The sequence below is a fragment of the Macrosteles quadrilineatus genome, unplaced genomic scaffold, assembly GCF_028750875.1.
Source record: "Macrosteles quadrilineatus isolate MER2022 unplaced genomic scaffold, UCM_ALF_1.0 Scaffold_6__1_contigs__length_79288215, whole genome shotgun sequence".
Lineage (NCBI taxonomy): Eukaryota > Metazoa > Arthropoda > Insecta > Hemiptera > Cicadellidae > Macrosteles > Macrosteles quadrilineatus.
In genome coordinates this window covers 76309862-76330088 of record NW_026542599.1, presented here as the reverse complement: position 1 = coordinate 76330088, position 20227 = coordinate 76309862, and the positions used below count along the sequence as shown (strand labels likewise).

The 20227-nt window shown below is 34.3% G+C and overlaps 1 protein-coding gene across 1 annotated transcript in view; it reads right to left on the bottom strand.

Moving 5' to 3' along the window:
* Positions 1–20227, bottom strand: part of LOC128997651 (multiple C2 and transmembrane domain-containing protein-like) — a 166586-nt gene that overhangs the window by 52145 nt on the left and 94214 nt on the right. Inside the window, exons 2-3 of the mRNA XM_054423290.1 lie at positions 14295–14512; positions 7868–8057 (exon numbers count right to left, since the gene is read on the bottom strand). Of these exons, the coding sequence (XP_054279265.1) occupies positions 7868–8057; positions 14295–14512 (408 nt within the window). The remainder of the gene's footprint in view (positions 1–7867; positions 8058–14294; positions 14513–20227) is intronic.

Here is a 20227-nt window from a genome sequence, read left to right as displayed (position 1 = left end):
ATTATTTTTATTTTCTTGTCGTACAGTATTGTACTTTTGTATATATGTATGTTTGAATAACTTTTCCATTTAGATTAAAAGTTGTAGCTCATCATGATAATTGACTCTCAGATTTACATTGCAAAGTTGTCGTGATTTGTCTATTATAATGATAACACAAAAGTAATATTATAAATAGTTCATGTTACAATTTAATATAATAAATGTATTTGTTATTGTATAGCACATTCACTTGATGTTTATGACTCGAGGGGACAAATTTCAGAGTTGATGTAAAAACTCATATGTATTCTAGTAACAAATTTGTAATATTATTGATGTCATATTGTACAATAAACCTCTTAACATCATGAAAATGTAGTACTTTTTATCCCTAGTTAAGGTTTGAAGGTGATGATTTGTAGATTTAATTCTTGCAACATTCTCATAGTAATCTTGCACAGTTTCAAGACGGATCAAATAATATAAGTCTATAGAGATGTTTTGCTTTGACAATATCTTTACTATAACCAGAGGTATAAAAAAAATTCAAGTCACATTTTATTTCCTTGTAAAGGTCCTCTGTAACTATAAAAATCTTTTGTTCTTAAATTTGAAATCTAACTATATTCCAACTAAGTAGGTCTTGTATTAGTGTCTTCAATTTACAAGGTTGTAAGCTATTTTAAATTAATTTTTAATTTCAGAGTATTTTCTTGTAGCAAGACTTAAAATCACTTGTATCTCAAAAATATCAAAAGATACAGCAAAATTGTTAAAATTTAAGTACATTATATAGGTTCCAACTTTTGATAAAAACAATAATACATCTAAAAATTAAGAAAATTTTAAATATTATTTCATACGGATGACACTAAAGGTAAGAGGTATTTATACAATATAGTTGGAATAACATTAAAAAGAGAATGGCAATATTTAACAACTCATACAACTAATATAGATAAGATAGAAATATAATATATCAGCTGAAAGGGGGAATGGTAGATGTACTAGCAATTAGGCATGGGGCGGGGAACTGTCCCAAAAAACAGCACCGACAAACTAAACTGACAATATTAAACAACTCATACACCTAATATATAGATAAGATACAAATATAATACATCAACTAGAAAGGAGAATGGTAGATGTACTAGCAATTAGGCATAAGGCGGGGAGTTGGCCCAAAAACCCCGCGCCACAAAAAACGGCGGCGACAAACTATACTACTGCGCCAGTATAGCCAATAGTACATAATATCTTGTTCCCTACAGGGGAAATTCCAACAATAAACATTACTGAAAGAAACATCAGCTGTTTAATTATTCGACACAGAGTCAGAAACTGAGTTGCTCCCGATGGATCGCAGCAGAAAGGTCAACTTTGATTCATCTTTGTTTGTTCACTCGTGCGATGCTGCTCTTGTTTCATCTCTTTTCTCGTCCGAAACAAATACCCGAGCGAAATAATAGAGGTACAAGTTTTTAACGTTTGTTACTAGCTACGGAAGTAACAACAATGTCTTTATGTTGTGAATAAAAACGAGAAATTGAAATAGACACTCCTTCTATGTCAGCAGTAATTTTAAAAATTTGGGTGTTGTATTTTGTTTATTTTAAAAATGCAGGTAATTTTTAACACAGACATTGCTTGTTTACATAGACGTATGTACCACGTAGCTATACGAGGGAAGAGCTGGTATAGTATCTATATATTAATTTGAAACTGTTTTTCTTTGTGACAGCTATTTTGAGAGAACGGCTGGGTATAAAAACTCAGTAGAGGTGTCAAAAGAAAGGTCCTGGTCTGTAGATGAGCCATCAAAAGAGAAACAAGGAGAATTCCCTCGGGGCTCTGCCCCAGTGGCCTTTAAATTCCCATACCATGTTATTCTTATGGAGGAAAACGAGGTTTTTGTCACAGCTAATTTGAGAGAACGGCTAGGCGTAGAAACTTGGTAGGGGTGTCTAAAGAAAGGTATTGGTCTGTAGGTGAGCCCTCAAAAGAGAAACGAGGTAAATTTCCTTGGGGCTCTGCCCCAGAGGCCTTTAAAGTTCACTCTGCAATGTTGTTTACATTTCGACCATATGGATAATTTTACACTTCTTTTAATGAACCAGCTGTTAATATTAAAATTGTATTCAAAGGTCTACTGAGACTTTCAAAATTAAATGTTTACATTATCTATATATTAATTTGAAACTGTTTTTCTTTGTCATAGCTATTTTGAGAGAATGGCTGGGTGTAGAAACTCGGTAGAGGTGTCTAAAGAAAGGTCTTGGTCTGTAGATGAGCCATCAAAAGAGAAACATGGTGAATTAACAATAATAGTTGCTAGTTTATAGCAATGTATAGACGAGGACAGTAGAGACGGCAAGTTGATGGCTGCAAGTGCTGTCCATTACGTCACTTGCCGTATACCACAAACAGCTGACAATAAACAGCTGGCAAAGCGCCGAGTGACGTTGGCTGGAGACGATAAACTGGTAATAAACTATGTGGAACGATCGGCCTTGATCTTGGATGGATTTAGGAAACAATTTACCCAGTTTCTATTATCGGTTTCAATCGAAACAGTTAATTTATTCGTAAATCACCGTAATGGAAGTAATTCTAAAACACCATTGGGATAAGTTCATTGGGGCGTAACGGATGAGTACATTTTAATGTTAATGTGTTACAAGTACATACCCAGTTGTTGATAAATATAAGTAAAAATATTAGTTTGATTTACCGATGTACGAGTATAGATAACTATTGGACTTTTTCCTAACTAAATATAAATTAAGGTAATACTGCAAACTCTATGTTATAACAAAATATATTGTGATATTTACTTTATTATAAATAACGAAAGTAAAGAACTCAATTCGGATACGGTCCTTAGAATTTCCTTTTTAAACACTCAACTGGCCCCAAACAAAATTAAACTAGGATAAGAAATATTGAAAGATCTACAAAATAACCTTGAGTTTCGTTATGGGAGTTGATTTCTATTTCAACTATTAGCAAAATACACCTTGGAGTTTTTATACCCTAAATCTACAAAAATATCAATGTTTTACCACAAGGCCTATGTATAAATATAAATACATACAGCGTATACTCTAAAAACGCATAAAGCCCGCAAAAGGGGTTTGTTATTCATTCTAGGTTACCCAATCCCTCACTTATTTGATAAATACCCCCGCCGCAGCAAACCTGCAGACTAAGCGAATTTCCATTTCCCTGAATGGATTTACACTAAAATGTCTCCTTAAAAATATCACATTTATTCCCTATTTAAAAAGAATCAGTTTAAAACATACTTAGGTTTGCTGCAACAGGGAGGGTAAAAGTGTTATTTATGTAAAATGTTAATAGTTGGTAAGTAATAAAAACATTTTCCAAATTTGGGCAAAATATGTTAATAAATAAGCAAACTACAACAGTTTACTTATTCTCCATAAGAATAACATGGAAATTTGAAATTTACAATTTTTTGGAATTTTCTCCGTGACTATTAGGCGCATTCTAACGCTTCAATATACTAAATTATTTGTTTTTTTTAAGCTCTACAAAATAGTTTAGAAAGAAATTGCAAAATTTTATGTTTTTGGGTCAAAAATGGGAAAAACCCATTTTTACTCCATAAAAGCCCCCATAAACCCCCGTTCCCATGGTCCGATCATGCTGGTTCGCGAACTCGTTCGAATAAACGTAGGTTTACACGTTTGTACCAAATTTCATCAAAATCGGATCATTTTTGCTCGAGTTATCGCGCTAACGGACACACACACACACACATATATATATATATATATATATATATATATATATATAGATATGAATTTGAACGGATGGTGTTTTTGGCCTCTAGGGACCTCAAAACGAAAAAAAATCGGTCCCGGGTCCAGGTCTTACCATGAGTACTACGGTAATAGCTTATTCCCTATATGGGAAATTCGCTAAAAGGGAACTTTAACATTAAAAGTACTGTTATACGAAAATTAAAATCCTAGATATATTGAGAATGGGGAATAAAATAAATTATGATAATAGTTTTTTATAGTGGGTATGTGGGTTAGCTGGTAAATTTAACGCTTGACATTTACTTGCAGTAAACCTAGATAAAAGGGTCATATTCTTCTGGGTGGTCAAAGATTATGGTTTCCCCTAAACTTGACTGTCAAGCTCAACTATAATGATAAAGTCTAAGACGAGTTATGAATTTGAGAAATAGTCTAACACTTGTCCCGTATGATGAACTACATACTTAGTCGTACTGCACCTCGATTAAAGATAATTTAGAAGTTATTACTATCGATATGAACAATAATTTAATCTTCTCGGTCGTTCGAAGGCAGAAAAACACATATGATATTACTTCGCCAACCAATAAAAGATTTGTGATCAAAGTATAGAAATGTATAAACATCAAATTCCAAACAATTATAGAGATAGATTTATTTTAGTTAGTGCATTATAAAAAAATGTAAAAAAAAATTCGAATAGTAATACGATTATCTATATATTAATTTGAAACTGTTTTTCTTTGTCACAGCTATTTTGAGAGAACGGCTGGGCGTAGAAACTCGGTAGGGGTGTCTAAAGAAAGGTGTTGTTCTGTAGATGAGCAATCAAAAGAGAAACATGGTGATTTCCCTTGGGGCTCTGCCCCCGTGGCCTTTAAATTCCCATCCCATGTTATTCTTATGGAGGAAAACGGGGTTTTTGTCACAGCTAATTTGAAAGAACGGCTGGGCGTAGAAACTTAGTAGGGGTCTCTAAAGAAAGGTCTTGGTCTGTAGATGAGCCATCAAAAGAGGAAAGAGGTAAATACCTTTGGGGCTCTGCCCCAGAAGCCTTTAAAGTTGCCTCTTCAGATTTGTTTACATTACCATATGCATAATTCTACACTACTTTCTAATGCAACAGCTGTTAATATTCAAATTGTGATTTATTGAATTTGTCAAAATGAAGTACAGTATTTGCAATGGATTTTTCTGATTTTAAAATTGATTTTCTTCTGCATCGTGTCATGTTTTGCAATATAATGTTCTATTACCAAATCAGTGGAAAATCCTAATATCACAGTAACTCTTAAAATTATTTCTTATGGAGTTAACTTATATCTATTGTATTGGTTGGTTTCTGCCGTTTTTACCACTTCTTGGAGATTGTACGTAGGTGATATTCTTTGGCATATTGCATCTGTAGACAAAACTTGGGTTGGTGTATTTATTACAATGGAAAAGAGCGAGAAATCCTGGACAATTTGATATAGGCTAAAAATAAAACTGAATTAACACTGTGCTACATTTCTTGAGCAATCATTTAAATAACCAATTTGCAAACAATGGAAACATAGAAAAAGTCATAGAACACAACCAAGTAAAAGAAATAGAAATAATGTTTTTTTTTTACACTAAAAACACTAAAAATACAAGATCAGCTTTTTGAAAAAAGATAAGATATTTACAAAAGATTTTGATTATATCTAACTGTTGTGTAGATCGTGAGTTTTTCCATAATCTTTGAGTCGCCTGTAATGCTTCGCAATTGCTCGAATTCGAGCAACAGGTACACTAGTATAACTTTAAACTGGACCTATTTTAACATCGAATTTGGTTAACAAAGCGAATAAGGTTTTTCGTTTCCAGCTGGCTCTTCTTAAAGTTGGTAAACAACTATTTTATCTCCTTGGCACTTTCATAAGTTGTTTTATGGAGTATAACGCAAAATAAAGTTACGTTTCAATCCCACAGAACGCGTATTAAATTTACTAATAAACACAAGCAATATCGCAAATTTAAAATTAAAAACAAAATAAATATGTTAGCAGTACTATTAAAACATGTACGTTTTATCTAAGTGACTTCTCACCACATTTGCAATGAAGCAATTCCACCACAAGTCGATGGAGTACAGTCAGTGTAAAGGTCTACAAATAACACAATGGTGGAAACAGCTGCATTGAATGAGGTTATGTTATGTTCTACTACTGCAGTTTTGAATATTACGTTCAGTTGGATATTGCCATACCGATTAAGTGAATATGTTTGGATGTATTGCAATAATAAAAAGGAATTAATACAGTTTTAAGTTTTTTTTTATTTCGGCATAAGAAAACTGGAACAAACCATGTCTCTGTCGGTTTTTATGTCTTAAGTGGCGCCAGATAAGAATTGTAGCAGCCTTTGTTGTGAATATTAGAGCAACAATCAAGATTATATCATAGATAAACCCCTTAGTTGCTTGCTCTATGATTATATTAATAACTGTAATTGATCAAGTTTTTAAACGTCTCAGGTTATTTGAACGTGGCCTAACATATTTACGACCTAGTATATAATTTTAGGAATTTAATTAGCTAGAGAAATAAAATCTGCCCCTAAAATATGCAACTAATAAGTATATATAGATTACAATTTTAAACTACTTTGATTTAAGAATTTAAAAATCAAATAAAAAAATAAACAGGCATAAAAATTAAAAACTGGTTCTAATCTTATTTTGTAGCAGTTGATTAATAATCAGTTAACAAAATAAAAGTACACATTATCAAACTTTGAAGTAGGTTTTTACCACTGTCAATAGAAATATTAAATCGTCGATTATTTCTTATACAAAATAAACAACGTTTAGGAGGTGAAAAACATACTCCACCAGGAGACAAAACACTTTGATTTCAAAGTCGAAGTTGAAGAGACACTAGTTGGGAAAACAAAGTCAGGAAGATGAATAATGGATTCAAAGAAAGTCGAAAGTGCTGGAAATCCTTAACTCTCCTAGGGACATACATTTTTAACAGGGAGCAGTTTCAAAGGTGTTTGCTACAGGAATGTACAGTAAATTTGATTTGCAACTTTAATTAGAAGTCTTTATGTCATATGTAACTCTTAATTTAATTTAAACTTAAGGGTCTCAAGTTCTCAAACAACAGAGAAACAAGTTAACTCTTACAGTTCTCTTTGAAATCATAAGTTTGTTCACCATTTTTATTTTAAAAACTAAACATTTTACTTCTACATTTCGGATTTCATTTGTTTCAGTTGTGAAAATCAAAATAGTTGTGTATTTTCTTAGTTCGTTACCAAATGCAAAGTTACAGCTTTATGGACTTACGACCAAAACTAATTAGCTTACAAAATTAATTACGGAAAATATAACATCAATGAAAGCACATACTGTAAGAGCTTAGTTTAATGTTCTCTTTGAGAAAAAGGTTGGCTTCAGCTGGTCCATTCAGACGGAATGAGTACTTCAGTATTAAACGTAAGCTTCACAAACTGTTTTGTTCTTTCATAATTGTTTCGCCAAACTGAATTTACAAATGTTGTTTCCTCTCTAAATTTTTATGTATACAAATTTGTTTTAATACCTGTGCATCGTAATTCATTGTTGCAGTAGTTTACTAGTAGTTTGGTTTCTTAGGTTCAACCGTGTTAAGGTCTTTATATACGATCTTTTAGGCCTTATGGTTCAATCTGAGTAACTAGTTGCTAGCACAGTAACTAAGGGTTACTTTATTTAGAATGAAAATATTGTTTTAGAAAGTAGTTTACTCTGTAGACTTATTATACTATGTTCTTTTTGAAAAGAAGATTGGTTACAACATAGATGAGATGTATAATTTAGTATGGCATCCATAATGCCTTACTTTACACGTAAAACGATTCCGTATTAAATCCTAGCTTCCAAAAATGTGAAAAACATAAGAAACTTAGGTGGAGATAAAAACACTGTCTTCGATACGTGATGGTCTATTGCGAGGCTTTGGTCTCAGAGGTCTTGGGTTTAAATCTATCCAATCTTACTTATATGACAACTCCACAATGGACTACCTCTAGCTCTAGCCTGAAGTAGTTAGACCCTAGCGTCCTAGGATGTGAAGAAGACAACTCACCCGGAGGCGGAGACCCGAGATGTCGATGTCTCGGAGACTGTGTGAGAGGCGTCACAGAGCTGCTGTGTTCGCTGCTGTTGTCGGCGGCGTAGTCGGTACTGTGGCTCTCCTCTACCGCCCCCGAGCCACCCGCCGCCCCCACGTCGCGCCGCCGCCTCCGCTCCCTGCTGCGACCACGGGACCATCTCTCCTACAACAGGGTGTTAACACAGGTCAGGCACAAGGTCTTGGGGAAGGTGAAGGAGTCACCTGTTGTGAAATTAAATGAGGGCGATTTCAAGAAGGGGGGTTTCTTGAAAAAATGTTACACATTGCGTTATTATACCTTCAAGCTATATCGGGAGTGAGCTAGTAGTGGTAGAGTAGGTCTTTAGTCCCCGAGATCCCCAGATCTATCCTGCCAAACACAGATAGGTTTTATACAAATGATGATTGTTCAACCCTCTTGTCCTTGGCAAACATAAACCTATAAACTAAAGTATAGCAGAGCATGACCGTGATCAACGATTTTATCTGCACCCCTGGCCTCCACAGGTAACCTATGGAGGCTAAGGGGAACCTCCACTTGCATTTGTTAATATTTTATTACTTTTTGCCTAGTTTTTTTAAGTATTTATTTACTATGGAGTAATTCAGTTTTCTGTCTAATGCACATACTAGTTTGCACGTAATAGCTAGGCTAGGTCGTGTACCTGTAAAACAACACGGATACAAATTTTTGCTACTTACTTTGCATGTTTTGCATGTTTTTTGTGTGGGAGTACATTATCGATTTACGAAATTATCTTAGCTATTTTCAACAAACAATGTTAATTACTGATACAACACTCTCATTAATTTTATTCTTTTTAACTCTACACCAGGGGCATTTGCATTAACAATCTTAAGATCCTTTCAAATGAAATCCGTGCAAATCCCCCACGTTTTCTGGATACCACAGGAGTCGAACCCTTTCCCCCCACATAAAGTCCGATACGATAACCACTAAGCTGGCAACACAGCTAACTAAAGTAAAACACACTATTTTACTACTCAACCATCAATAGGCCTACAACAACAGCCAAATGTTTTACGAAGTCGTATTCACGGTTGCCAACCACAACACTACAACAGCTGATGTACAATTATTTACAGCCAGTGTTGCCAACTGTTTTACGAGTACATGCTTCACATAGCTGTTGCATATGCTTACTGCATTGCGTTTTGAGTTGAAAATCTCTGGAGAGTATATAGTATGGCAAAACTAGAGCGGGAAAGTATATATAGTTGTTTTACCTTTTACAACCAATTAATTAATGCTACTTTTCGGATGATTTTCAACAATATTTTTTTCAATAATGATAACTCTGCAAAGCAGGAGACTGACCATTAAAATACTATTTAAAATAATTGTATTTTCTAACATAGCTCTTGCAGCGCAAACTATTCTTGATGCAGTTAATTTAGTATTCAATTACGTGTGTAAATAAACGCGTTTCCTTAAAATCCAAACAGACATAAAACTAAAACACCGAATGCTCACCAATTCCAGTGCAAAGGAGAATTTACCATTAGTACGATCAGGGAAAAACGTGTTGCATTCCCCTACTGTTTGCCTCGCTCTCTATGTGCAGCTATTTGGATACCTTTGAAATTTTATGTTTTCAGGTAAAATATAGTGTGATAGGTTTCTAGAGGTGTAGAACTTTATAGTTTGCAATCGTTGTTCCTTGCTTGCGTTTTTTCGAGTCTTGCAGTAAAATGATTATACAGATTTCATATGCTCTATCTCCAACAAATAGGCTTATAGAGAGCGGATTATACTTGTTCAGTAGTAGAATAAAAGTTTCATATTAATAAACGGCATTTAATATTTTTTTAATCAAAACGTCCCTTACTCATGTTTAATTCAAAAAAGTATTGCTATCTGATTTACATAAAAAATAGTGTACACTTGAAAATACACAGTAAATGAAATTTAACGTTTCTACAGCTGCACTTAAGCTCACTCAGAAAACAAAATAAACTGTAGTAATAACTGTATTATCAAATCTCAAACCCTAACGGTATCACTTTAGACTAATAAAAAAAATTAGATTTAGGAATTTTACAAAAACATAGGTAATGTTTTGTTTTTATTTGAATTTCATAGGTTAACTTTTCCACATAAATAAATTTGCTTTTATTAAAGATATTACCAACTATACTAATGATTAGCTAGCCCAGCATTTCGAAATTAAATCAAATACAATACGAACAAATGTATTTTTAAATTATATTTCATATACTTAAACCATAGACTAAAACACAATGTTTGCAGGCAACAATACATTAAACAGATGATAATTGTTTTAACAAAATTCAAAACGGTACTCTCTAACTGGAGTTTTTGCCTTGGTATATACGAATTGGTCTCATTTTCAGGACAGTACTGCGGATAGTCGTAGTACTCACTCGTTTGGACGTTAATCCACACCAGGGAGTAACGCATCCACAGTGCATGCCTATAAATATCCACTGTAATGTTCTGTAATGCTCGTTTCGCCGGAGAGTAGGGAATTGTCCGCTTGTTCCTTTACAACCTTTTTGAACCCATGTCACCCCAGGATTTATCATGGATTTTACCTATTCTTTTTACAGTTTCCCGAACTAGTAAACATTATCACAGTCATAAAGTACTTTACCATAAGAAATACCTGTTAGCTTGCACAAAAGTAGGTTCAAATGAAAAGTAAACTCACAAATGATTACATGAAAGAAGAAATATTTTTAATTTAGCTTCAACAAGTCACACATACATTCACATAGAATTTACACAAAATCACCAAGGCACTAGTAGTAGGAGTATTCACTGTCAGTTCTGCGTCTTCTAAGCCGCTTGACTTTCTTCTGACGCGGCTGTTTGGCAGCCAGATCCACAAACGGCTTCTTATCACTGTCGCTGAGAGACCTCCACGCCGCAGCCGCCTCCCTTATCATCTCCTTGGGACTGAACTCCCCCAGGTGCGAGTTGCGAAATGCTTGCACAAAGTTTATATAAGGCATCCTGGTGGGCTTGGGTACCAAGTTTGTCGTGGTATTCTTCAACCCAGCTTTTCCTGCTTTATCCATGATAAACAATTATTACGAAATTTGCTAAAATTTGTTTGAAGAAGATTGTCGAATTTTTGCTCCTGGTGCAATGAGGATAATTTACAAACTGATTTATTTTTTGTTTCCTAGGAAACCACTTACAATCTTTGTTTTACTTTCCAATTTTCCATTTAAAAGAATGTAACACTCACTCCCAAGCGGTGAGACACGTTACATACAGAAGTGTGTGACGGCTGAACTGAACCTGTTAACCAGAGGTGGATGGGAGCATTTACAAAAGTCCCCTTTTTGTAGAGAAAATTCCTGTGTTTATGACAATCGGTTTTTAATTCTGTGGTCGCTGGTATAAATGTTTTAAATTACGTTTGTTGGTATTTCAACTTCTGATGCCTTTCATATAATTCCAAACGTCATCACTGTAGAAGCGAAGTCAACTTCTAAACGGATGTGAGAGAGCGGATATCCCTACAAGATCAAGCCAGTCAACAGCTGATAGCTGAGCAAAGTTGCTGATGTTCACGCGATACAGCCTGGCTAACTTGTTATTTCACCTCACTCATCACAGCTTGCTAGCTTTGAAACATCTAATTTTAAGGCGAAGCTGAATTCGGAAAAAGCCACTTTTTTCCCACGTGAATAAATAATACTCGAAAAACTTTACATTTTCAGTAAAAGATCTCTATGAAATTGACGTTGATGTGCTTCTAATTGGAGGGTGGGGGGCACGTACTAAAAAGGACATAATGTACGTTAACGATTGTGTATTTCAATTATTTAAAAAGCACTATGGGAATCAGTACGTTTCGTAATTTATGTAAACCTCAATATTTTAAGCAAAAATGCAGTATGTCTGTATTGACGTCAGGGCGTTTCGTTCGGAAGCTAAATCAAATGTGACCAGACAAGAACAGACTTGAACGGACATGAACAGACATGATCGAACATGACGGCAACAGAGTTGGGGAAGTTCCATTAGATCTAGCTAAACCTTGTCAGTGGCAGTCATGTAGTGAAATATCTGTGATATTTAATAACATGAAATATACCACAACTGTTTTTGAAACGTTCCTTGCCTGTGTAAAAATTCCCTACGTTAGAATGTCTGATTTCATACATAAGCTTGCTAGTAACCAAACAAACACTCGTGTAAGTCTATTAATGGTTTACTTAAAATTGAAATATTTACACTACCAAGAATAATGTCACTCCTGATTAATACAGTAGGGGTTAGTCATTCATAAAAACCGGGTTGGATATAAGCATATTTGCGAACCTTGATGTAGGTCTGTAAAATTGATGTATTTTCTATAGATCAATAATGATAACTTGAAGCACACCCTTATATTTATTTGCCAGACTAAGTAAATAATATACTTTTAGAAATATTAAATTGTTATTTCCTTGAGTTTTTAACTTGTGACCTTTTCACTGAAAACCTTCTGAAGGTTGTCAACTCGTTAGTTCCCAAGTACACATTGCGACGATCCAACTACGCTACAATCTGGTCTACTGCTTGTAATTCTATTAAGTAAATTGCAACCCTAAGAGTTTAATCTGCGTCCGTTGTCTTAAAAACTAACTACAGTAGACCACTTCTAGTCAGGGATGTCTCGATAAGATGTTCGCCCGTGATTTAGTTCCTCACATTTATTGGAATAAATTTTCTCCTTCATTTTATTTCAGGGGTTATTCCATTATTTCGACTGAACATTTGCCATCACGATGAGTAGGCCTAAATGTGTAAGATTTGGCTTAGTAGTAAAACAGTTCTATAAATTAAATACGTTATATAGTTGTCGGTGCGTCGCAGGCTTTGTAGTTAGCGTTATTTTCCTTACGTATTTTTGATTTATTTTATTCCAAGATGGATCATTATATTCGTGAGAGTTAAATCATTTTGTTTTCAACCCAAGTGTGTTTAATAGTAAACGTATTACTGTAATGATGTTTTTTATAGGGATGTTTTTTACGCGTACAATGAGTGTAAATCGGTAACACGCGTTTATCACGAGAGAAAAAAATGGACTTTTTAGAATATTTAGATAAGGTTAAATCGACCTAAAAGTGTTTTGAGATCGCAATGCGCACGCAAATACTGGTAACTTTTTTCATGAAGTAGTTAGCGAAATATTGCCACTGGATCATCTGTCTATTTATTAGTCAAACCACGGATTGGGTTTCACATCAGTCAGGTTATAAAGGAGTCTACTGTTTACCTATAAACAAATCAACTCTAGTAGTTAACACAATTAAAATTCTAACGGACCACCTTATATTTTTTACCAACACTGTATCCTATAAAATAAAATATAACCCAGACTTCTATTTTGGGGTATCCTTATATTAATTTTAGTACTATGTGAATAAAAAATACTTCTACAAGAACGATTTATTTTCAAATAAATAGATGCGACAATTTGGTTTCGAACCGGAATAATCCGTATAATACCTAATGAGAGATTCGATTGCAGACCGGACCACGCGGTTATCCAACATGCATTTCTGTCGATCATTGTAACTTGTAGCCTGTGTAACCCAAGACCACAAACAACCCTGTGTTTATCTCTAAAGTAAGGTAAACATGATATAACTACCCTTCATTGGCGTGTGTCCCTTATTACACGGAGGCTTATACCTGGAGGTAATGTTTATCTTTCATCAGATCAATTATGCTAATCATAGTAGAGAGGATATAGTCGTAAATACATGAGAAAATACTTTTGCATTTTCTTAATGGTGAATATTTATTTTTAAATAAGATAAAAGGGTTAGTTATTGTGATCCAACTGATACAGTAATCAAAAGGTTATCCTTTGCAGCATAAGAAATAATGCGTTCAAACTGATAAGACAAAGTTGTGTTTACAATAATCAATGTCAATGCCAATTTTACGACACTGTATATTTTTTATTTAGCTCCTGAACATGAAACAATCTAAATATTCCACAAACCTTTTGGGCAACCTGTTGCTGATGAACGGATTTAAAATATTGTATTCAACAAATTTATCAACAAAACTGTGTAAGCTACTCAATCGTCGTCATTATGTTTACCTCCGTTCATTGAAAAGTTTAATGTTCAAGGTAACTCACAACAATTACCTCAACCACTCTATCTATTGCAGTTTACTGAATTTGCGTGAAATCTCAAGGGAAACCGTCAATTTGGACGGGTTTCACCTTAGTAAACATGTAATCCAATGGATACAGTAAGAAGAAATTATATAGAACATTTCAACTTCAAACCAAACTCTACATATTCGGTATTATACAATATTATTATACTATATCAGCAAAGTGCATTGTCTACATTATCGGCTAGTCCGCAAGACATCCGTTTACCTCCGAGGCCTAACCTTGAGCGTGCTGAAGAAGTAGTGCGTCTTCTGTACGACGCTGACGTGGTTGTGTACGTTGGAGGCGGACTGTGCCGCCCCCGGGCCCGGAGTGGAGGCGTCTGCCCCCGCCGTCTCCAGGTGGATGTCGCCGCGACGACTCAACTCTGAGGCGGACTTGGAGAGGTGGCGGCACAGCAGACTGGAGTCTTTCAAGGTGGAGGTGCTCAGCTGCCGGCCTGGAACAAGCGGAGTTGGTAACAGGGAGAGGAACACTACTTCAGTCCTTCACGGAAAAAGGTAATTTCTGCGTCGGAACTACATTAACGTCTTAAGTCAGCTTCCACAGTGAAGTTAGATACAGAGGCAACATTTAATGGTACATTTAAGTGGTGTCTGGTGCTAGTGTTGGTGTCTAGGGCAATGACTCCCCTTTACCCTCCTCGATCTCATTAACTACAACGCTCACGGTGGAGGAAGACCATGTGCGATAGGAATTTCCGCAACAAAGCTCACCATTCAGGCTCTTCCCTGTTCGTCACAAGTATTTGTCCACCCCAACATACCAGAGCTGATAGCATACGGTTGTCCCATAAGCTTGTATCCTCTTTATCCTTATTCTTCTGTACAGCTTCCAATCTGGATCAATAGGGAGTTGGTAATAGGTGGGTAACAGTAGCTTTTCTGCTTAGAGTACCTACAATTCTACTACATTTCAGTCCTTTAGGAATTAGTCATCAGCATTAAGAGGATGTATGGTAAAAGGTAGGTAAAATTGTAGCACGTCTGCATAGGAAAATACACATTACAGTAGATATTAGTCTTTCAGCAAGTGGTATTAGTGTTGCTTAACATCAACAACAGCCATAACCACCTCAAAACCCCAATCAACCTCTACGACAACCACAATAGATTGGCCACAACCCAACCCACAACCAAAAACAAATATCCTTGCTACACCAGGAGATACGACATGTCGCTAATTTGTAATACACAACGTACGTGTAGTAAGTAGCACAGTGCAGCTCTTGAAGGTCGCAAACTATCCAAGGCTACGGGGAAGAAAATAAAATGTCATGAGAAATAAAAATGTGAATGAAATAATTTCCATTTTTTGTCTACAACTTAACTCTTTAGTGTAAAAGGGGTTTTTTGGACAACCAATGCCTTATTTGTCATAATATTTGTGAACAAAATTTTATAAAATCTTTGTAAATGATAACTTTATATTCGTTGAGTCAATTAAATCGAATAATTGAACTTTAATAAGAAATCTAACCTTTATCTCAAGGAAGTTTGCTTGAGGTAACTTTTGAGAAAACATTTGAATTCAGCTGCTTTGAAAGGTACAAAGTAGAAATGCAACAAACAGGTTCGATAGAAGTACAAACAATCGGGTAAAGTTTCTCTCTCTATTTCCTTTGTTATTGCGAAATGATTAGCTTCCTTGGCAACCGGTATTGTGGCAATTTGTATTCCAGTTTATATTTTTCTTTTCTATTTCAATCTTAAAAATACCTATTTAACAATCTGATCGAGTTTCAAGTGTTCAATACAAGTAAACAACACCAATGGTAATTAAATATCCAAACATAAGGGAATAATTTGAACAAATGCTGATAACAATTTGTTTTATTTATTCGCAACGCTATATGAATCAATGGGTTTAACGTGATTTGGGTAAAATTTTAACCGTGTTAGAAGAAAACATTTCTCTTCTGAATGTCATATTTGAAACATTTTTGAATAGAAGGATAGAACTGACCTGGCCTTTTTACATGTAAGTATATAAATGTACTAGAAAACTCCCACAAAGGTATCAACTTTTGGTTGCGTTTTAATTTTAGTGGTGGTAAAATACCAGTGATCATCAAATAAGCATCCATATTAGGCCTATATGCCTATATTTATTTACTTCACATTATTTATCCTGGATACTAATAGTTTCTTAACTCGAATTCCCTAGTAGGGTTTCCTAGTAATACTGTATTCATTTTGCCTTGTGGTATTGATTTTTAAATAACGTAGCTATAAAAGAGATTAGTGTTGATGTTTCAAAATCGGACTAAAAATGTGTTGGGTTATTTACTGGGATTTTAATCAATTATCCTGGCTGAAGAACAAAATTATCATAATAGGTAAAAAATTTAAAGTTTAATTGAATAAACATTCACGATTAACTCATTCTCACCTGAAAATACGTGCCTTTGTGAGAAAGGTGTTGGTTGTACAGTATAAACGAAATGCAATTAGAACCTTCGTGTTACTGTCATGCAGACTGCAATTATAAAGCAGAATGTCACAATCTGAATTTTCTTAGAGTGACATTGCATTGCCTTAACGTATTTAATGGATAACGTTTTGGCAGACATTGTTTTAATGTAGTTGTGTTATGAGAATCTTCGTGTTAGTCTATCGTGCAGGCTCCAATTAGAGAGCAAAGTGCTTTCCTTAACTGACTTTCATCGATCCACATCTTTCCGTTGTACTAGAAGATTGTAGTGATCTCTATCTACAGTTTCAATGGTTGCTTTGGATCATATGAAACAACTTTTCCTTTCAACTATTACTTTCAGTTACTACAATAAAGTTAAAGGCTACGATTTGATCAAGTACGTGCATATGCTACTTTTTAAATTGTGATCTTGATCTTAAAGTTTGTTGAACCTGAGAAAATATAGTTTTTAGGAACAAAATCTTGGTATTTTATTTACCTTGACGATCTTATTTGTAAACGCTTGTATACATTTTACTAGATTACAAAACCAGTGTTGACTGTTATATTTGGTTTTAATGCCCTAAAATTTTAAAAGTTTTGTTATCTTACGTACATGGATAGATAACCGATTTCCCGTGTGAAGATTTACTTGTGTATTCTAGGTCGTTTTTGGACATAAAAATACAAAGGAAAGTGTTATATTTAAAAAAAAAGTATTTTAATTGAAGATCTGTGAATATCCAAATTCGTCTTGCATTTTGGCAGGAAAAGGTTGTACCTTCATAGTTCAGGGGGAAATTCAAACAAATACCTTTTAATATGAAACTATATAATTTTTAAACATGAATTGAAAGAAAATTGTCTTTGAGTGACCGTTTGTACTTCATTAGACATATTTTAAGTGTAACTGAACAAAGCAGACTTTAAACTGACCAAGAACTGTATAGTTACAAAAAAAGAACGGATATTTTTAAGAAACGTATAACGCAAACCCTTCCGATACAATCCTTGTACGTGATAGATAGTTTATAACGTCGGTACACAAACAATTATTTAAATAGCAGATTTTCTGTATTAGTTATAAACATAGGCTAAATTTAGTGTGTTTTTCAGTCGTGTTAACGGGTGGATTTTATTTTACATCTATTTGACACCGGAGCCAGTTGTTCCAGTATTCCGAGTCCAATTGCGTGCATGATAGTGCGTGATGCTCTCTATTATACAGGCTATCTGTGCACGTGCCCGTATAAATTAGTAATAACCCTGTAGCGATGTTATCATGTCTACTGTGATTCCGTACTTACAAAATTATATTCCCAAGAATCATTTTTTGCAGTTCTTTACTTTAATTTTAGTTTCTTTTTTTTGGTAATTCGAATTTAGCTTCATATGTGTCGAATAATCACTTAAATTCTACGGAGGAATCTATACTCCCTAAATATTTGTTATCCCATATAAGGTTACCAATTTCCATTAATTTTCCGTGAGGAAAACAACTAGTTGAATCTCCCCTGCAAAAGAAGAACATGTCACACACCAGTGCGCTCAATCGTAACCTACATTAAACTCATAAGCAAACCCTCTGATTTTAGGATGAGAAGTATAATTTATATTTCCTAAGTCAACGAATCTCAGAAGTCTATGATCACCTTCTAAACACCTTTTCTACTCGTGGTACATCCTTTGTAATGGCTATCAGCTGGTGTTCAGCTGGTGTTCTGTAATCATCATACTTTGTCTTTGGCCACTGAGATATCTTGAAAGTTAAGTCGATAGCAAACACGTGTTGGGAGACAGGGAGGTGGCGCTGAGAGAGTTTAGTGGAGAATTATGCAACTATCTTATCCCTGAGTGGGACATTGCACATTTATCTTGAACAGTGAAAACCCTGACGGTGAAAATGGAAATTTTAGGCCGACGTGATTTATAAGTAAGGACAATTGAGAAAGTGTTACAACACATATAAATAATCTAGTAATGAAAGAAAAAAGGATAAAGTAACCTCGTAGTTTTAATGCACCATATCCAAAGTCTAAAAAAACTGTAAATGCTTAAGAACCAATCACATAGGTTTATAATGTGACACTTACATAAGATAGCTGAATGAGTCACAAGCCGATTTGAAAGAATCGATAGTTTTATCGATTAGTTATATTGTACCGGATGAACACAATATGAACTTTTAAGTTCATTGTTAAAATATTGAGGGACTAATTCTAGCTAGCGATCATCTTATTTCATTTCACATCTTCATTCATTGACGTTATTCATATTCAAATGAAGGTAAATATTCACAAGTGCGTTTTTCTACGTTATAAATGTATTTTTATTTGATGAAAGGGAACGGCCCCAGCCCCTAGCCAACCTTTTATTACAAATCATCTACAATTAAAACCATCTACGACATAAAAGCGGACAACAGTAAAATATAAGCTGGGCCTTGCTTAAGGCTTCTAAGATTGCCGAAGAATGATCTTTAAAGTAAATTTTGACATGAGATTTGAAATCATATATTTACGGAAACTGCTAAAATGCGTTATACACTCACAAATATGTAAGATCCTTCTGTGGAAGATAGTTTTATAAAATTTTTCATCTGAGGGTTCATTTGATTCTTTAACTAATGGATAAATTATAAAATTCTTAATGCAAATTAAGAACCAAGAGCAATTTTGTGTCAGTCTGCAAAAACTTGACTAATTACTCAATTAATTTTTTATGGTTTCTACTTAAAATTATAAAGTGGTGTAACGTAAAATAGTGTAGCTATTTTAATATTTGGGGTACATACAGATATTTCCGATCAACTCCTTTCGAAACACCGTTCCGCACCTATGAGAAGTATTTTAGACTCTAAATAAATTAAAACAAAAAAAAACCCCTTGAAAGTAAAACAGCACATTATGAAAATTTTGAACATGTCTCACGTTAAAAAGTATAACCGGAATATGTGTATTTAATAAACCTAACATTTACATAAATACACTAAAATTACCACATATTGATATGTTCATTCTGAGGTATGAAGTTATAATTCCACTGTGGGTTATCCTAATTCAGACATTTCCTATTCACAAAACACTTAACGTTCAACACTTAAAAATTTTAAATATTTTACTTATTTAACTGTGTAATATTAGCACAAGATGACAACAGAGCTTAAACACACAATCAAAACAAACAATAATAATATTAATTTGTGGTGTTAACAATGTGATGCGACGCCCACCGAACAACGACATGTACTGACTGGTAGATTTCCGTATTGAAGAGAAAGAACAGCTGATTGTTAAAAAATAAGCGTAAACAGCTGTTTACACCGTTGCGAGTTATAAGTACGAGGTTTATTTAGAACTTTAAATATGGTCGATGATATGCAATGGCACACTTTCACTCATGTTTTGAATGTTACCTTTCGCTGCACTACAAAGACTAATCATTTTTTGTTAAACATGAACATTGTAATATTTCTTTATTTGAGTTAAGATTATTTTAAAAGTAAAAGATTTTTTTGTTAGGCCTTCTATTCAAAGTTCAAATATGCATTGATTGTACAGTTATTGTTGTGGAGATAAAACAGTTGATGAAACCATAACACATTTTTGTTTGTTATGTCGGCAAAAGAAAAAGTAAACATTTATTTTGTGCATTAAAAAACGTAATTGATGAATTTCGTAGGTGATGCGATTACAGGTGATTTCACAGTATGTAGTGTATTGAAAAATTTATATGTTTG